The sequence below is a fragment of the Dendrobates tinctorius genome, unplaced genomic scaffold (assembly GCF_039654945.1).
Source record: "Dendrobates tinctorius isolate UK_male_01 unplaced genomic scaffold, ASM3965494v1 ptg000038l, whole genome shotgun sequence".
In the NCBI taxonomy this organism is placed as follows: Eukaryota; Metazoa; Chordata; class Amphibia; order Anura; family Dendrobatidae; genus Dendrobates; species Dendrobates tinctorius.
Window position 1 is genome coordinate 9,655,357 of NW_027361706.1, and position 16,397 is coordinate 9,671,753.

A 16,397-nucleotide genomic window follows, 5' to 3' on the forward strand; every position below is an offset into this window, starting at 1 on the left:
TTTCCTGGTTTGTTTCACTCACTCTGCAATCTGTTGCTATTTCAGCACACTTCACCTTATGTTGGTAATTTTCACACTGTTCTCAGTGTTTGTTTTTTTTTTTTCTTTTGAGTAACCTGAAGCATTTGACGGCCTTTCAGTCAGTATAGGTCTGAGTTGCTATCTTCTAGTTTGAGGTTAAGGCTATCTCAGCTCATGCAGGAACCACTAGGGACTACGGTGTTAGGTTCTGTAGTCTGTACAGGAACTGGCAGGGTCAGTTCTACTCTTTAGTGTGATACCTATTTTGCTGAGTGAGTTACCACTCTTTCATAACATTTGCTTTATTTGTAATTGTTGTCTGGCTCTGTTGAATTAAGAGGATAAGCCGCACCACACACTGTGCTAACACCTGCGGTGCCATTTTTGTAGGAAATCGTGCTTTTTGTATACCTTGACAACCCTCTTAATATTCTTTTGAAACATTATGCATACTGAATCAAATTCACCAATGTTCATGTAATTTTAAGGTGATGTACACCTTGGCACATGTTTATATTTTTTTGTATTGTTCATTTGCTTCCTAATTACAAAGTTGTGAATCTTTCAAAATGGTCTTCATTGCAAGTTTTCTACCGTTTTGCTACTGTAGAAAGTCTGTAAGTCCTTTTATCTAGCTACCGGTAAGTGATCTGCAAAACTGGTTCTGGCAGCTTTTTGCTTTCTCCCCCTTTCTCTGTTAGACATGGCAGCAGAGAGGGGAAGAAGGATGTACACCAGTTTCCACACAGAGGTGAACAGATATGGTCTCAGAGAGGACATAGAAAACAGGCTGTGTATACAGAGAAAGTAAGTGCAGGATAGAAGCTTTGCTGATTTATAAGCTAATGGAGAATGGCGCACCCTAGATACGCACAGATCACTTATCCAGCCTGCATTACTGGGAGAGGCACTCTCGGATGATAAAAAACTAAAACTTGCATTAAGCTGCAAACTGCTTTTAGTCAGTCTGTAAGTGATTGAATGAAAATCGCAGACTGAAACTTAACACAATTTTATTAGCTAAAGGAAGAAAAAAACTGTTTAGCAAGGAATGGCAATCTTTGGCCTGCTGCCTTGGTGTTCTGGGTAGTGAGCACATAAAATCATGCAGCTGTTGGCACAACCTTGGGTGGGCACAGCTCTACATCAATGCAGGCTTCATTATGGGGAGTGTAAGTCCAGGCATTTTCCTTCCTCACTGCTGCTAGATCTGAGTGTGTCCTTTTCCTTCGAACTGCTGTCCTTGTTGTTCAAGTAATTTACTTCCATGTCATACTTTCTGACTAACCTTATTTATTACGCTTTGCTTATATAGCGCCATCATATTCCGCAGCGCTTTACAGACATCATAATCACTGTCCCCATTGGGGCTCACAATAGCTTCCCTATCGGTATGTCTTTGGAGTATTAGAGGAACCCGGAGGAAACCAACGCAAACACTGGGAGAACATACAATCTCCTTGCAGATGCTGTCCTTGGTGGGATGTGAACCCAGGACCCCGCTGTACTAACCACTGAGCCACCGCTCCGTTTCGGCGTTTCAACCCAACTAGAGCTGGTGATTACACCAAAGCCTTTTTCACCCGGCCGCGGCCACATACACACTTGACGGCACTGTGCTGTGGATCCCCTATCCTGGGAAGAGCTGATCGGCATGGGGTTCCCGGATGTCCCAGCCCCAGGATCTGATATTTATCCTGGGAAGAGCTGATCGGCATGGGGTTCCCGGATGTCCCAGCCCCAGGATCTGATATTTATCCTGGGAAGAGCTGATCGGCATGGGGTTCCCGGATGTCCCAGCCCCAGGATCTGATATTTATCCTGGGAAGAGCTGATCGGCATGGGGTTCCCGGATGTCCCAGCCCCAGGATCTGATATTTATCCTGGGAAGAGCTGATCGGCATGGGGTTCCCGGATGTCCCAGCCCCAGGATCTGATATTTATCCTGGGAAGAGCTGATCGGCATGGGGTTCCCGGATGTCCCAGCCCCAGGATCTGATATTTATCCTGGGAAGAGCTGATCGGCATGGGGTTCCCGGATGTCCCAGCCCCAGGATCTGATATTTATCCTGGGAAGAGCTGATCGGCATGGGGTTCCCGGATGTCCCAGCCCCAGGATCTGATATTGATGACCTGAGGATAGGCAATCAACGTAAAAGTACCAAACGACCCCTTTTAAGTTTTATTTATATAGTTTCATCTACAGTTTACAGTACAGTTAGTACTGTTACAGTTTAGTTTTTTTTTTTTTTTATATATTTTTTTTGCAGAACGCTTGGTCCTAGCATTTAATAGATTTGGAAAGCATGGATCTGCCAGCTGCCCGGGATGTGGCGCTCGCCAGCAAAACGGATTGTCCTGAATGTATAATTTATTCAATATTCCTTACATCGGAGGGGATATTTGTGAATGGTTTCTGTACTTATTATTGTAAAAGAGATGTAGTTCCTAAAAGTGTATGACGCACTATTTCTGTATATATACAGTAGAGTTGAACAAAAAAGTTAGCAGGACCATGGTAAGGCGTTTTAAGTTAGCCGTGGCAGCGCAACCGGACCAATGTGATGTGAATTTCCTCAGCCATCACTTGAAAACCAGCGTCATGGGTGGTGCCTCTTGTGATTACCAGGACCCTACATCCTCACAAAGGCGTCACTGGGGCTTAATAATCACCAGAGGTGCCCAAAATTCCATCGGACAAGTTCCATGGAAGTTCGCACTGTATTGGTCCTGATGGGTGCCATGGAGGACTGACAAGTAGTTGTCACACGAGTTTTTAAATTTTAGTATCTCCATGTTATGAAAGATTGGACTGGTGCCACAGTTGTTCAAGAGAACACAAGGAAATGAAAAAATCTTTATGGGGATCCTTGAAAAAGGGCTCGCCTGATGGAGAGACCAAGAGTCAACCAGCCACGGATCTGGTGTTAGTGACCGATCCTTTAGAGAGCACATTAATGGTTCCTTGAGATTGAGTTTTTTGTAAGTCTTTTGAGTCCCAGGAGGGTCAAAGGGAGGTTTATATACACAGCCATCCATTGCAGTCAGATAAATAGGCCGTGCTTCCTTTCACTATTTTTTTTTTTTTTTATACTTTTCACGGAAGATAAATTGCATGTTTTTCACGTCATCATGGTGCATTAGTGATGTGTATGTCCACGTGCCACTGAGCAACGTAAGCTGAGCAACATTACATATACATTGGCATTGCCCCAGTGTAAACTTCAACATGCCATTTAAGTATCAAATGTTGAGAGATAAAAGGAGAGCGACTCTCATCTTGAATGTTCACCTAAAATTTGACTCTATTATGCACCTCTGTTTTTACCCTCAAAATGCTGAAAACTTCAGCGGAACACACACACATTCCATCTGGTTCACTTTTTTTTTTTTTTTTTTTTTTTTTTTTTTTACTACTCTGAAGTGAGAGAGAATGCGTAGCGCACAGTAACATCCTTAGGATAGGTCATCAATATCCGATCAGTGGGGTCCTCACACCAATCAGCTGTTGCCAAATCCCACACCTGCCTAAAGTACACTGTATGGAGGCCGAACACCACAGCTCCATGCGCTGTCTAGCATTCTCCGTTACTGCAGCCCAGCGCCTATTGAAGGGGTGAAAGCCACAGGTGCCCAATGATTGTGCCCATTATTGGTGCAAATCTCTAAAGTACGAGCTGTGCTCTTACACAGCTTACACTTTATTTTTTTTTTTTTTTCTGGGTTTCGTCTTAAGGCACATTCAGTGCACTTGCTTTGTTTCCTGTGCTCTTACCACCGCTTACAATTCCTTTTGATTTTGGGGTTTGCCTTATGGTACATTCAGTGCACTTACTTCGTTTCCCTGCTCTTACCACCGCTTACACTTCCTTTGGTTTTGGATTTCATTGGCGCGTCCAGTGCACTCACTTTATTTCCCATGCTCTTACCACCTCTTACACTTCCTTTGTGCCATAAGGTGAACCCCAAAACCAAAGGAAGTGTAAGCGGTGGTAAGAGCATGGGAAACGAAGTAAGTGAACTGAATGTACCATAAGGCGAACCCCAAAATCATTCAGTGCCCTTACTTCGTTTGCCGCAGGTGCCCAATGATTGTGCCCATTATTGGTGCAAACCTCTAAAGTACGAGCTGTGCTCTTACACCGCTTACACTTCCTTTTATTTATTTGTTTTTTTTTTTTCTGGGTTTCGTCTTAAGGCACTGTGAGGTGCCAAGGGGAGAGGTACTAGAAAACAGGTATGTTTCTTCCCGTTTCATTTCATATGTCTCCCTGTACTGATGATGAAGCCAGGTTATTTCACTGTAATCCAGTCCTGGTTTCCTTAGTGATCAGCATGGAAAGGACTGGTAGTTCCCCCTCCACTAATTCAATCCAGGTTTTGGTGTCCTGACTGGTCCAGCTGATATAATCAGGAGGAGCTGGGATCTCTCAGTCTATCTCGTCTGCTGAGCTGGGAGCTGACACAGTAAGATTACATGGACTTGTTTGCTGTTATATAGGTTTATTTTGTAGTTAGCCTGCTATTGTTAGTTAGTGGCCAGACGGCCTTAGATGTTTTATTTCATGTTTGGCATGTGTAACATTGAATAACAAGTGTGCACAATAAATATACCGTGTTCATATTCATGTGGAACTTGCTAGTCTGCTGAAGTGACTCCATAGCCACACGCTTGTCCCAAAGCAAAGATCCCAGCTGAGCTATCTGTTCCCACAAATGGTGTTTCGAATGCGGGCAACTGTGGCTGCTGGACTGTGACTGCAGAGAAAACGCTGTGTATGTCCTGGCTGAAAGCTTTTGCGCTTTTGAAGAGCCGTCCAGTAATATGGAGGAACTAGTGAAGCAGTTATTGCAAGCAAATGTGCAACAACAGCAGACTAATACTTGCTTCCAGAAGGCTCTGGAGCAGCAACACCAGATGCAGTTGGAGGCAATAAAACAGGCCTTGGTTCGGCAACCCCGAGATGAGGGAGACCGTGCACAAAGCGCTGCTAGTGCGCAGAAAGCCGTACAGAAGACTTTGCTTAAAATGACCGCAGACGATGATGTGGAAGCATACCTCACCGTGTTCGAACGTATTGCAGAACGTGAGCACTTACCGCTGGACAGTTGGGCTGAGGTAGTTGCTCCATTTCTGAGCGGAGATCCACAAAAGGCCTATTACGATCTGAGTGGAGCGGATGCTATGGACTATATCAAACTCCAAGGCGAAATCCTGGCAAGGCTGGGAGTAAACACGTATGTACGCGCACAGAGGGTGCATTTATGGACTTTTGTGGAGCATCAGCCAGCCCGCTCACAAATGCATGATCTCATCCATCTAGTAAAAAAATGGCTGCAACCAGAGGCTTTGACGTCCGCACAGATGGTGGAGCATGTTTTTCTAGACAAGTACCTGCGGTCCTTACCAGCTAATATCCAGAGGTGGGTTGGACAGGGTGACCCAACTACCGCTGACCAGTTGATGAATATGGTCGAACGCTACAATGCTTCTGAAAGCCTACTCCAAGGGACGTTAGCACCCCACTGACTCCCTAAGAAATCGCTGGAGAGTCCTGCGAAACCTACTTCATCTTCAAAAGAGAGCGTCACAATGAAGGGTAGCAGACCTACGAAGGACTATGGAGGTGGTACGGGCTCACATCAAGCCAGCAGACCTCGTCTGGGATCTCTTTCGAGGAGGCAAGGGCCAATACAATGTTGGCGATGTCGCGGGCTTGGCCATGTAGCAGCTAACTGCCCAATGACTACAGAGCCAATGGATTGTAACGCTATGAGGCATCTTTCGTTATATGTGCAGTCAGTCTGTGTGGCGGAGACCCTCACGGGAAATGAACAACACGTGTGCCACGTCGAGGTTGACTGTTATAGTGTGAATGCCGTCTTGGATTCCGGCAGTCAAGTAACTTTGGTACATGCCAGTTTGGTGGACTCAAGCGCCCTAACAAACTGAACAGTGGGCATTAGTTGCATCCATGGGGATACTAAGAACTACCCCACTGCCTGGGTTACTCTTGCCACGCCAGTAGGGACCAAAAGACATCAGGCGGCAGTCATAAAGTCTATGGGACACTGTAATCCTGGGGAGAGACTTTCCCTTATTTTGGGACTTGTGGAACTTCAAAAGTGGCATGAACCCTCTAGTTGAAGACGGTACTCCGGAGCTAGCCCCTGAACCATTGCAGCAAGACGACGGAGAAAATCATCTCAGAGGAAGTACTAGAATCTGCGGACTCTCCTCTGGCTGTGTATGCAGGCGAGGCAGACCAGCTAGAGGATGTTTTAGAAATGCCTGATCTTGAGGTGGCCCTTGGTAAGTTCGGGACCGCTCAGCACCAGGATCCTACTCTAGCAAGGGCGTGGGAAAACATAAAGGTCTCCGAGCGAAGACCATTGTACCTAGGGGCTCAAAACGAGTTCCCACACATGGCGGTGCAGCAGGATATGCTGTATCACATAGACAAGGTGCGAGGAGTGGTGGTAGAACTAGTGGTACCCAAGTCCTTTCGCCAGGTAGTTTTGGAGTTGGCACATAAACATCCCTTGGGAGGACACCTGGCGGTAGAAAAGACAAAACACCATATTCTGCAACGTTTCTTTTGGCCGGGTCTAGTGGGAGAAGTGACCCAGTACTGTCGGTCATGTCCTACGTGTCAATTGACCGCACCTATGTCACATTTTAGAAGCCCCTTAGTGCCCTTACCAATAATAGAGGTACCCTTCGAGAGGATAGCAATGGATATAGTCGGTCCGTTAGTTAAATCTGCCAGGGGACATCAGTACATTTTGGTAGTATTGGATTATGCCACGCGTTATCCCGAAGCAGTGCCCTTGCGGAATGCCAATGCGAAATCAATTTCAAAGGAGCTGGTTAATATGTTTTCCCGCACCGGCATTCCGAAAGAGATACTTACGGATCAAGGGACCCCCTTTATGTCTCGTATACTTAAGGATTTATGTAAACTACTAAAAATCTCCCATTTGCGTACCTCAGTATATCACCCTCAGACTGACGGTTTGGTGGAGCGCTTTAACAAAACTCTAAAGGGAATGTTGAAAAGGGTGGTGGATAAGGGCGGGAGAAATTGGGATGCCCTACTACCATACCTCCTGTTCGCTATACGTGACGTACCCCAATCCTCCAGACTTTTCACCTTTTGAGTTGGTTTATGGGCGGTGTCCTAGAGGCCTGTTAGATATTGCCAAGGAGACTTGGGAACAAGAGGTGACTCCTTATCGCAGTGTAATTGAACACATAACACTTATGCAGGACCGAATTGCAGCAGTTATGCCAATAGTTAAAGAGTGTTTAGAGCGCGCACAACATGCCCAAAGCACGGTATACAACCGAGCGGCTAAAACACGAGTCTTTCAACCCGGAGACAGGGTGTTGGTATTGGTACCTACCGTAGAAAATAAATTTCTTGCGAAATGGCAGGGACCATACGAAGTGCTGGAACGAATAGGTGAAGTAAATTATAAGATACACCAACCAGACAAGAGAAAGCCCGAACAAATATACCACATAAACTTGCTTAAGGCCTGGCGGGACAGGGAGAGTCTGGTGGCAGGAGCTGCCCTTGAGGATGGGCCTCGAGGGGCACCACCTTCTAAAGTAAAGGACCCCCAGGTAGCTCCGCCAGAAGTGGGTATTGCAGACACGCTATCCGAAAGCCAAAAACGAGAGACCAGGGAGTTCATACAGAGGAAAGCAGATGTTTTCTCGGAACTTCCTGGCCGGACTCACCTAATTAAACATGACATTGTTACTGATCCACAGGCGCGGGTACGGCTAAAACCATATCGAATTCCGGAGGCTCGGAGACAAGTCATTGCCCAGGAAGTGAAGAAGATGTTAGAGCTCGGGGTCATTGAGGAGTCCCGGAGTGATTGGGCTAGCCCTATCGTACTGCACATTCAGTGCACTTGCTTTTGTTTCCTGTGCTCTTACCACCTCTTACAATTCCTTTGTTTTTGGCTTTCGCCTTATGGCACATTCAGTGTACTCGCTTTGTTTTCCAATAGCCTCCAAAGGTGTACTTAGTAGCTCCAGACCATGTGTAAATTTTTAATAAATGCCATCTAAAAATTCAAGTTTAATGTCCAATCATGGCTATACCAAGTAGGACTATCAAATCATGGAGGTGGCGGGAGATGCTGCCGGGTCAGGTCAGGCTGTTTTTCTGCCATGTTCCCACCTTATATTACTTGATTTGTATCTCTGATGACTGGGCTTGATACGAGATTCTTTGTTTTCTAGAGGGTCAATCTGGAGTTTATCATTTGATGTTACTAGACGCGTCTCCTGAAAAACCTAATTATCTTTTAGGTTTCCTTTTAATTCACTTCTTCACTCCTGCAAAATCTGAATTGGGAAATATTGTGAAGTCGGTCTTAAGAAGGAATTCCCAACCTTGGTAGACCGTTTTTGGACCTGCAGGAATGGTGACCTGATTGAGTGACGCGTTGAAGAATCGTATGGATGGCATCCTTTGGCGCTGCCGGGAGCCGTCCTGCGCAGGACCTCGGACGTGACAGAGCCGCTCGGCTTCCACTCCACACGTACAAAGCTTGTTTTGTTGATTAATAGCGCTTTTATTGAAGAGGATTACAGAGGAGGGATGTGACTGAGTTGAGTAGTGTATGGTCATTGCTATGTTTTGGGCCTGGGAGGGTTTAGCCAGTGAAGCAGAAGCTGCGCTGGAAGGGTCAGATGGGGTTAGTGACGTCCTATATTTAGAGTTGGTGAAGATTTGGGCATCAGTTTCTACTGGACTATGTCCAAGATGTGCATAAAAAAAAAAAAAAGCGGACAATTTTTTTTTTTTTTTTTTTTTTTTGCAAGCTGAGGTTGTAATTTTGTTATAATCCCGTTAGTGTTTCCAGAAGACGAGACGTGGGGCACACTTGCCCCAGGCTTTGCTTGTACTCCTAGTTTGGAATAATTTTTTACTTTTTTTTTTTTTTTTTTTTTTTATTTATTTATTATGCTAGCTTGTTGTACTGCCCCTGTTTATGGTTCTGATGCCCTTTTAGGCTGAGGCTACACTGCGACAGCAATTCTCATATAGGTCATGCAACCAAAAAACACATGTGCGGCTTCACTGCGACTATTCTACAGCAGGGAGTTTGCTATAAGAAATGCCCAATTCATAGCTAAGCTGCATTGATGTCTATGGCAAGTGAGTTGTGCGCGACAAGCGGCGGAGGATCCAACACATTCAGCAACATTTGCAGCTGTCGAAGTCACAAGTTTGAGCTCGACGCCATAGGAAGTAAAGTTGCAGTGTGACACTGCAGTTGAATGTTGCGTGACTTGTGCTGTCCTAGTCTAAATACCCTTGCATGGTTCTAGTGGGTGTAGACTATTTTCATTAAATGGAATCTGTCATCAGGTTTCTGCTATTTACTCTGATTCCAGCTATATGTCACTTACTGGGCTGCTTGTTGTAGGTTTGTATCACTAGAGGACTAGTTGTCTCGTGTCAGAGTTCTGTGCTCTGTATAACTCCGCCCTGCCACTGATTAGCAGCTTTCTGCCTATGCACATTGTGCACAGCTGCCACTCAGGAGTGTGGGCAGGGGTTATACAGAGCTCAGCATTCAAGAGAACCGCTAGATCTTCAATAGGTAAAACCGAGATTTTATCAAAACTGCAGCAAGTAGCAAAGCAAGTGACACATCACTGTAATCAGGATCTCGGTATCATTTTATCAGCTAGGTTAAATAAGTCCTCTTCAACTATTTGTTCACAGTGATGAGAAGACCTTTTTTGTGGAATGTAAGGGCATTCGCTAGAATCTTACCAGCTATAACTGGGGTATAGATTTCCCTATGTCATTTGCCTTTTGGAAAAAATATTTTATTGTTCTGACTTATTTATTTTTTACCAGGGTGGTGCAACAGGAATCATCAAGAGTGAAGAATCGGAAGAGCCCAATCGGTGGTATAATTGGCTGCAATACTGGAGCTATAGATATCCTGGAGATGCTGAGTAAGGCCAAGAATGAGTATGAAAAGGTGACTCCACTTTATTTGTTTGTTCCGAAATATAGAATTTTCTATTTTGCTTACACTGCAAATTACTGGCATAGAGGTAAAATAATAAATTCTTCCTGCACTAGGGGAGCATGTTAAGTAACATGCAGCCAGTGTATAATTGGTATGCAGTAAGCTGTTAAAACGTAGCTGCTGGTTTTATTAGATGAATAGTACATATGAGATAAATAATCTTTGTAATATATCAGAGTAATCTGCTGCTTTTACTTCCTCGATTGATCTTTCACTCTCAATTCATAGGTAAAATCTGTATTCACTGAAGACACAGTTTCCCATTACTGAGATAGGAGATTGCAATTGGTGCTTTTAAAATTCTATGAATGAATGAAGGGAGGATCTGGATGCAGAAACAGGCATGATGCTTGACTGGCATTTACAGTTCACCATAGAAGATAGAGATACCGCAGAGCTGAGTTATGTATCATTGTAAACCATTTCAATCCTCCCACCACACTGACTGCCATGAAATGAAAATTGGAAGTGTTTGTAATGATACATAAATCCGCACTGCTGTATCTCTACTCAGGAGCTGGAGAAGATCAATGAGGAAAGGAGGCTGTGTTCCTTTTTCCCCTGTATGTCACCTCCTGCTTGTGATAGGTTAACCTCCTGCAGGGGAAGAAGTACACACCCCAAAAAACAAATCTCTGAACTTTACATAATTTATCACCTAAACTTAAGCTATCGTCTCCGCAACAGAGATGAGAAATTTAAAAGTAAAAATGTAATTTTACTTAGGTCTGGTATGTACTGTTCCATGATGGGGCTAGTTTGACATGTTCAAACTGGTGAAAGGTCTATTTTTTTTTTTTTTTTTTTTTTTTTTTTTAATTAGGGTTTTTCACTTGCCATATTTTTTTTTTCCCTAATGAAAATGCAGTTGTTCCCCCTGAATCTCGTAGTCGTTTTTTTTTTTTTTCCCCATCTTTTGATCCTGCACCTCCCTGTTCCTGAGACATGGCCCTCTATCTTCCTTGTATGTAACTCTAGTCTTGATAACTACGTAGGTCTCAAGGAAACCAAATTTAGGCCAACACCCACTTGGCTAATGATTTGATTTACATACAAAGAAGAAAAGCCTATATCTTGGAAATTGAGAGGCGCAGGAACAGAAAAAATAAAACATTCTGGTTGCAGGAGCAAAGCGGCATTTACATCTGGTAAAACAATTAGAAATAATTGGAAAGTGACAGGTCCTCTTATTAAAATAGAGGAAAACCTCAGAGACCAATTTTATAGCCAACATTAGCGATTGTATGTGTGCAGTTAATGACCATATAACTAGGAAGGGAGCGCACGGACTGGCCGGCGGCGCTCCCTACCCAAAAGTGACGGCTTCATATATTTCTATGCGGCTGTCCGGCTCGGGTCGGGAGAGCTGCTGGCCAGTCCATGCACTGGGTTCCAATTAATACGCCTGGGTCAGCATGTTGACAGGTCTTCAGATTGTTCACACTCTATTACCAGATTTCGTTTCTTCTAGGTGTGATCAGTGTTCCTCTTTCTGATCCCATATTGTTTTGGGGTGTATGAGGATTCTTGTCCATTTCTCGCCTCCCTGCTGTTATCCTCCGTACAGCATACACGTCCACCATGTATCCATGCCCTGCGCTCACCAGTCTCATCCCTGCACTGTCACTTCTAGTAATTAAGCCACAAGCCCGTAATGGGAACTGCTTATTTAGCTGCACCCTTCCAGATGGATCATAAAATAATCCCGATGAGCCGCCCACACAAGATTGGCCCCAATGACAGCCTGGCATGTCCACAAAGGCAGCAAGAGATTTATTAAGGGCCCAAGTGACTTAATCTACACTTCTAAGTACACTTTAATCCTACATGTGAGTGTCGAATACTGGCTGGATGAGAGCAGGTTGTGATTTTGAGGGCTGGATAACAGTATATGCAGCAAGTGATGTGTCTTAATTCTGCCATCTTTGTGGCCTTCACCGCTTCCTTTCCCGACTGCTCAGAGGTGAAATGTCTCCTCTCCTGACCTTCTATTATCATTGCTTTTGTCAAGCCTTCTTCCAACTTATATATATTTTTTTAATCTATTAAATTTTTTTTAACCTAAGATACAACATTGTGTGAAAGTTGTAAGCAGGTTTGAGAAACCTATGCTGTAGAAGTGTTAATAGTATTTTTAATCAGTTTACAGAATGTGAAGTGATGACCATGAAAGAAGTCCAAATACTTGACATTGTTTTTATTTTTTACCCGGAACCTGCCTAAAATTTTTGCACAGTACTGTGTATTCTTTTATTTTTTTTTTTTTGTAATTTTCTCTTTTAGAGGGAGAGCTTCGCTTATGATGTCTCATCGGCACATACCTTTTCAGGACATCTCTGCAGCTCCTGGGCAGAGATGCAGCAGATCTGATTTATGTCATTACAAACACTTCCAAATCTCATCTCATGCAGTCAGTGTGGTGGGAGGACTGTGAGAGGAGATCTGTAATTTTGGCAATGGTACACATGTCCACGCTGTTGTATCTCTGTCTTCTATGGAAAACTGTAACGGTCATTCCAGCAGAATATCCGTATCGGCTCCAGCTCCTCCGTCCATTCTTAGAATTTTAAAAGTACCAACTGCAATCTCCTATGTCAGTAATGGGGAAAATGTGTCGTCATTGACTACATATTTTACCTATGAATTGAGAGTGAAACGTCAATCCACGAAGTAAAAGAAGCAGATTACTCGGCTTCTAAAAGGATTGCACATTTGATCACTACCCGATGGCAGATTTTCAGGAGAAAGGATGATCATAGATGTTGGGGGTGAAGGGAGCGCTGCAGACACCTCTGGGAGTGGATTCTTTCCATTACACACATGCTCCCTCCACCAAGCATATGGATATATTGGAAAGTATGGACATAAACTGCCCGACCAATCGTTAATATATCTCAAGCCAATTAAAACTGGACCGATTTCCTGCCATACTTGAGTTTATTCGGTCGTCCATGACAGCACCACCTGAGAGGGGGGATCCGCCCTTCAGGAACAGGAAATCCTACAGATACATAAGGGCGGCACCTCTCCCACGCATCAGTTGGTTTCCTGTTCCTGAAGGACAGGATTCCCTACAGATCGTATCATCATGGACGAGGAATCCCCAGGCCGGCTGTCTGACTCGGGTAGCGGGGGGGTCTCCTACCTCAGTCAGTGCGGGGTTCCTGGAAGCGCCACGGTGGGTCCGGGTAGGGCTCCACGACAGTATGCGGAGCAGGTGGGAGCGGGGTCCGGAGGATGCCCGTCTCCAGGGCCAGCGCCGGCACATGAGTATGTGCTCCCGAACCCCCGTCCTGGTCCCCTCCTGGAGCAGTCCGGGCTGGCATAGCGTGGTGGCGGGCACGGAGCGGGTCGTGACGGGTCTGGCTATGGCGCAACGGTCATTTTTTTTCTGTGCCCCGCTCGTTCACTGAAAGCGCCCGGAGTGACGCGGTCGGGGGCGGGGCCAGCTACGCTGGGCCGGAAGTCGCACGCCGGCCGGCTTTTTTCCGTTTGTCGCTGGGTGGCGGCGGCGCGGGTGCCGGCATGTTGGCAGGAGCAGCGTGGAGGGGGGAGGGAGGAAAATGGAACCCCTGGCATATCGCCTGTGAACCCGGATTTCCGGGGGGAGGAGCATAAACAGCCACAGAAATGCTGCCGGGCTGCTTCGGCCCATTTGCAGCAATGGATGAGCCGGAAGCTCCCGTGGCCCAGCTGGACCGAGAGCAGGAACGTACCTCAGAGAGGTCCCAGACAAGCTCCCAGCAAAAGCAAAAACGAACTGGACAATCCGGCCACAGAAGTTCCTCCAGGCCGAAGGATCCAGCTCGCCCCCCCGTGATCCGGTACCTACGCCTTCTGCTCAGGGTAAGAGATCTTCGTGAATGTGCCCTGATGCAGTGTTCCCCTTATGTTTTTTCCTCCTATAGGGGAAGAAGTGCGCTGACAAAGCGAAAAACAGGGTGTGCGCCCTTTGCAATTGCCCCTTGCCGGACGCCTACCCTAAAAAATTGTGCCAGTCATGTGTACGGCAGACGGTAAACAAAAAAAGGGGGGGGGGGGGAGTAGTCCCAAAAATTACCATACATACTTCCTTGCCTTTTCCCCACTCCTACAGGTGGCGGAAGAAACCCCTGACTTCGCTTCAAGTCTAAGGGAAATTATCAGGACGGAAGTTAAAGCGCTAAAGTCCGTATCCCAGGGGGAGTCCTCTAAGAAAAGAAAGAGAGCAAGCTTCTCGGGGTCAGACTCCTCAGCTGACCCTAGAGGGCAGGAAGATTCCTCAGAGCCCTCGACCTCCTCGTCTGCGTTCTCTTCAGAGGAGGACGCCAGTCGTTTCTGCTTGGGTCTAGAACAAGTGGATAAATTAGTCAAGGCAGTTAGGGCCACCATGGGGGTAACAGACGCCAAACCAGAACGGTCAGCACAGGACCTAATGTTCGGCGGTTTAGACCCCAGGAAGCGTAAGTCGTTCCCGTTAAACGTCAAGGTCCAAAGCCTGATCAATACGGAATGGAAGAAACCAGAAAGGAAAGGCTCCCTACCATCGGCTTTTAAATGACGATATCCCTTTGAGGACCCCTTGGTAAACAAATGGGACAAAGCCCCGAAATTGGACGCAGCAGTGGCTAAAGCGTCCAAAAAATCCGCTATTCCCTTTGACGACATGGCTTCCTTAAAAGACCCACTAGATAAAAAGGCAGTTTCCTACCTGAAGGGGACATGGGAAATGTCAGCTGGCCCTCTGAGGCAGGCAGTAGCGGCTACCTACACAGCCAGATCTATGATGGTCTGGCTGGACCAGCTGGAGTCACAATTAGATTCCCTCGAGGCTCTGTCCTCTATCTTGAAGACACTACCTACCATCCAGAATGCGGCAGCCTTTTTAGCCGATGCTTCGGCAGATTCTGCAAGAATGGCGGCCAAAGCCGCAGGTCTATCAAATGCAGCCCGAAGGGCTATATGGCTGAAATGCTGGCCCGGGGATATCCAGGCCAGATCCCGGCTTTGCTCCATCCCGTGTGAGGGGGAATATCTATTCGGTCCAGTCCTAGATGAACTCCTGGAGAAAGCCGGCGATGATAAAAAGAAATTCCCTTCCCTGCCCACCCCTTCCTATAGACGTCCCTTCGCTAGGAAGAGATTTTTCCGTAGAAGATCATCCAGAGACCGGGGCAGATGGGAAGATAAGAAGAAAAAAGGTACTGGGTTTATGTTTTGGAGGGGGATGCCAGGAAGCATCCCGTGAGACCAAGAAACCTCCCCAATGACTAGCGGCTCTGGTGGGAGGGAGACTATATCAGCCTTCTACCAAGCCTGGTCACGGATCTCGAACAGTAGTAACTGGATCCTGGGGTTGGTAGCCTCAGGTCTAAGGCTAGAATTTTCCTGTGTCCCCCGGAACAGTTTTAAGGTCACCCCGCTCAGGTCGTCCCTGTCAGAACAGGCTGCCCTAGAGACCGAAATCCATGACCTATGCCATAAAAGTACTGATAAAGGTACCAGAGGCAGAGAAGGGCGAAGGCTTCTACTCCCCGCTATTTTTGGTCCGTAAACCGGATAGTTCTTACAGGACCATAATAAACCTGAAGGCACTCAATAGATACCTGATCATTCGGCCATTTAAAATGGAAACAATCAGTTCCACAATAAAGTTACTGTTTGAAAACTGCTTTATGGTGGTGTTGGATTTAAGACACCTACTACCATATACCCATCCATGCGTCTCATCAGCCTTTCCTCAGGGTGGCAGTTCAGTTAGAGGGGTCGGTACAGCATTTCCAATATGTTGCCCTTCCTTTTGGTATAGCAGTCGCCCCCCGGAGTGTTCACTAAAGTGATAGCGGAGGTTATGGCCCATCTACGAGAAGCAGACATTCTGGTAATCCCCTACCTGGATGACTTACTTATTGTAGGCAGAACAGCAGACCATTGTCTGGATCAATTGCAAAATCCGCTCTGGAACGGTTAGGGTGGCTACTAAACGTTAAGAAGTCCCGTCTACAGCCCATGAAAGGCCAGCAGTTCTTGGGCCTAATCCTAGATTCGCAGAATCAGGAGTGTTGTCTTCCACCCGAAAAATTAGTTTGCCTACGACATCAGGTCTTGAACGCCTCCAATAACCCCACCATGTCCCTGAGGAAGGCAATGTCCCTCCTAGGCTCTCTCGTCCTGCATCCCCGCGGTCCGGTGGGCCTAGTTTCATACAAGGGTGCTACAGGGCGAGGTTTTACGTCATCAAAAAATCCTGGGCGGTTATCTGGAAGGCCAGTTGACTTTGTCCCAACATGCTTTAAGATCCCTTGGTTGGTGGCTAGACGAAAACA

The 16,397-nt window shown here is 46.1% G+C and overlaps 1 protein-coding gene across 3 annotated transcripts in view; it reads left to right on the plus strand.

The window, feature by feature from the left end:
* Positions 1 to 16,397, plus strand: part of DCP1A (decapping mRNA 1A) — a 68,572-nt gene that overhangs the window by 35,783 nt on the left and 16,392 nt on the right. For all 3 annotated transcript variants that reach the window (XM_073574180.1, XM_073574177.1, XM_073574179.1), the window contains exon 5: positions 9,915 to 10,041. In XM_073574180.1, coding sequence (XP_073430281.1) covers positions 9,915 to 10,041 — 127 coding nt within the window. The remainder of the gene's footprint in view (positions 1 to 9,914; positions 10,042 to 16,397) is intronic.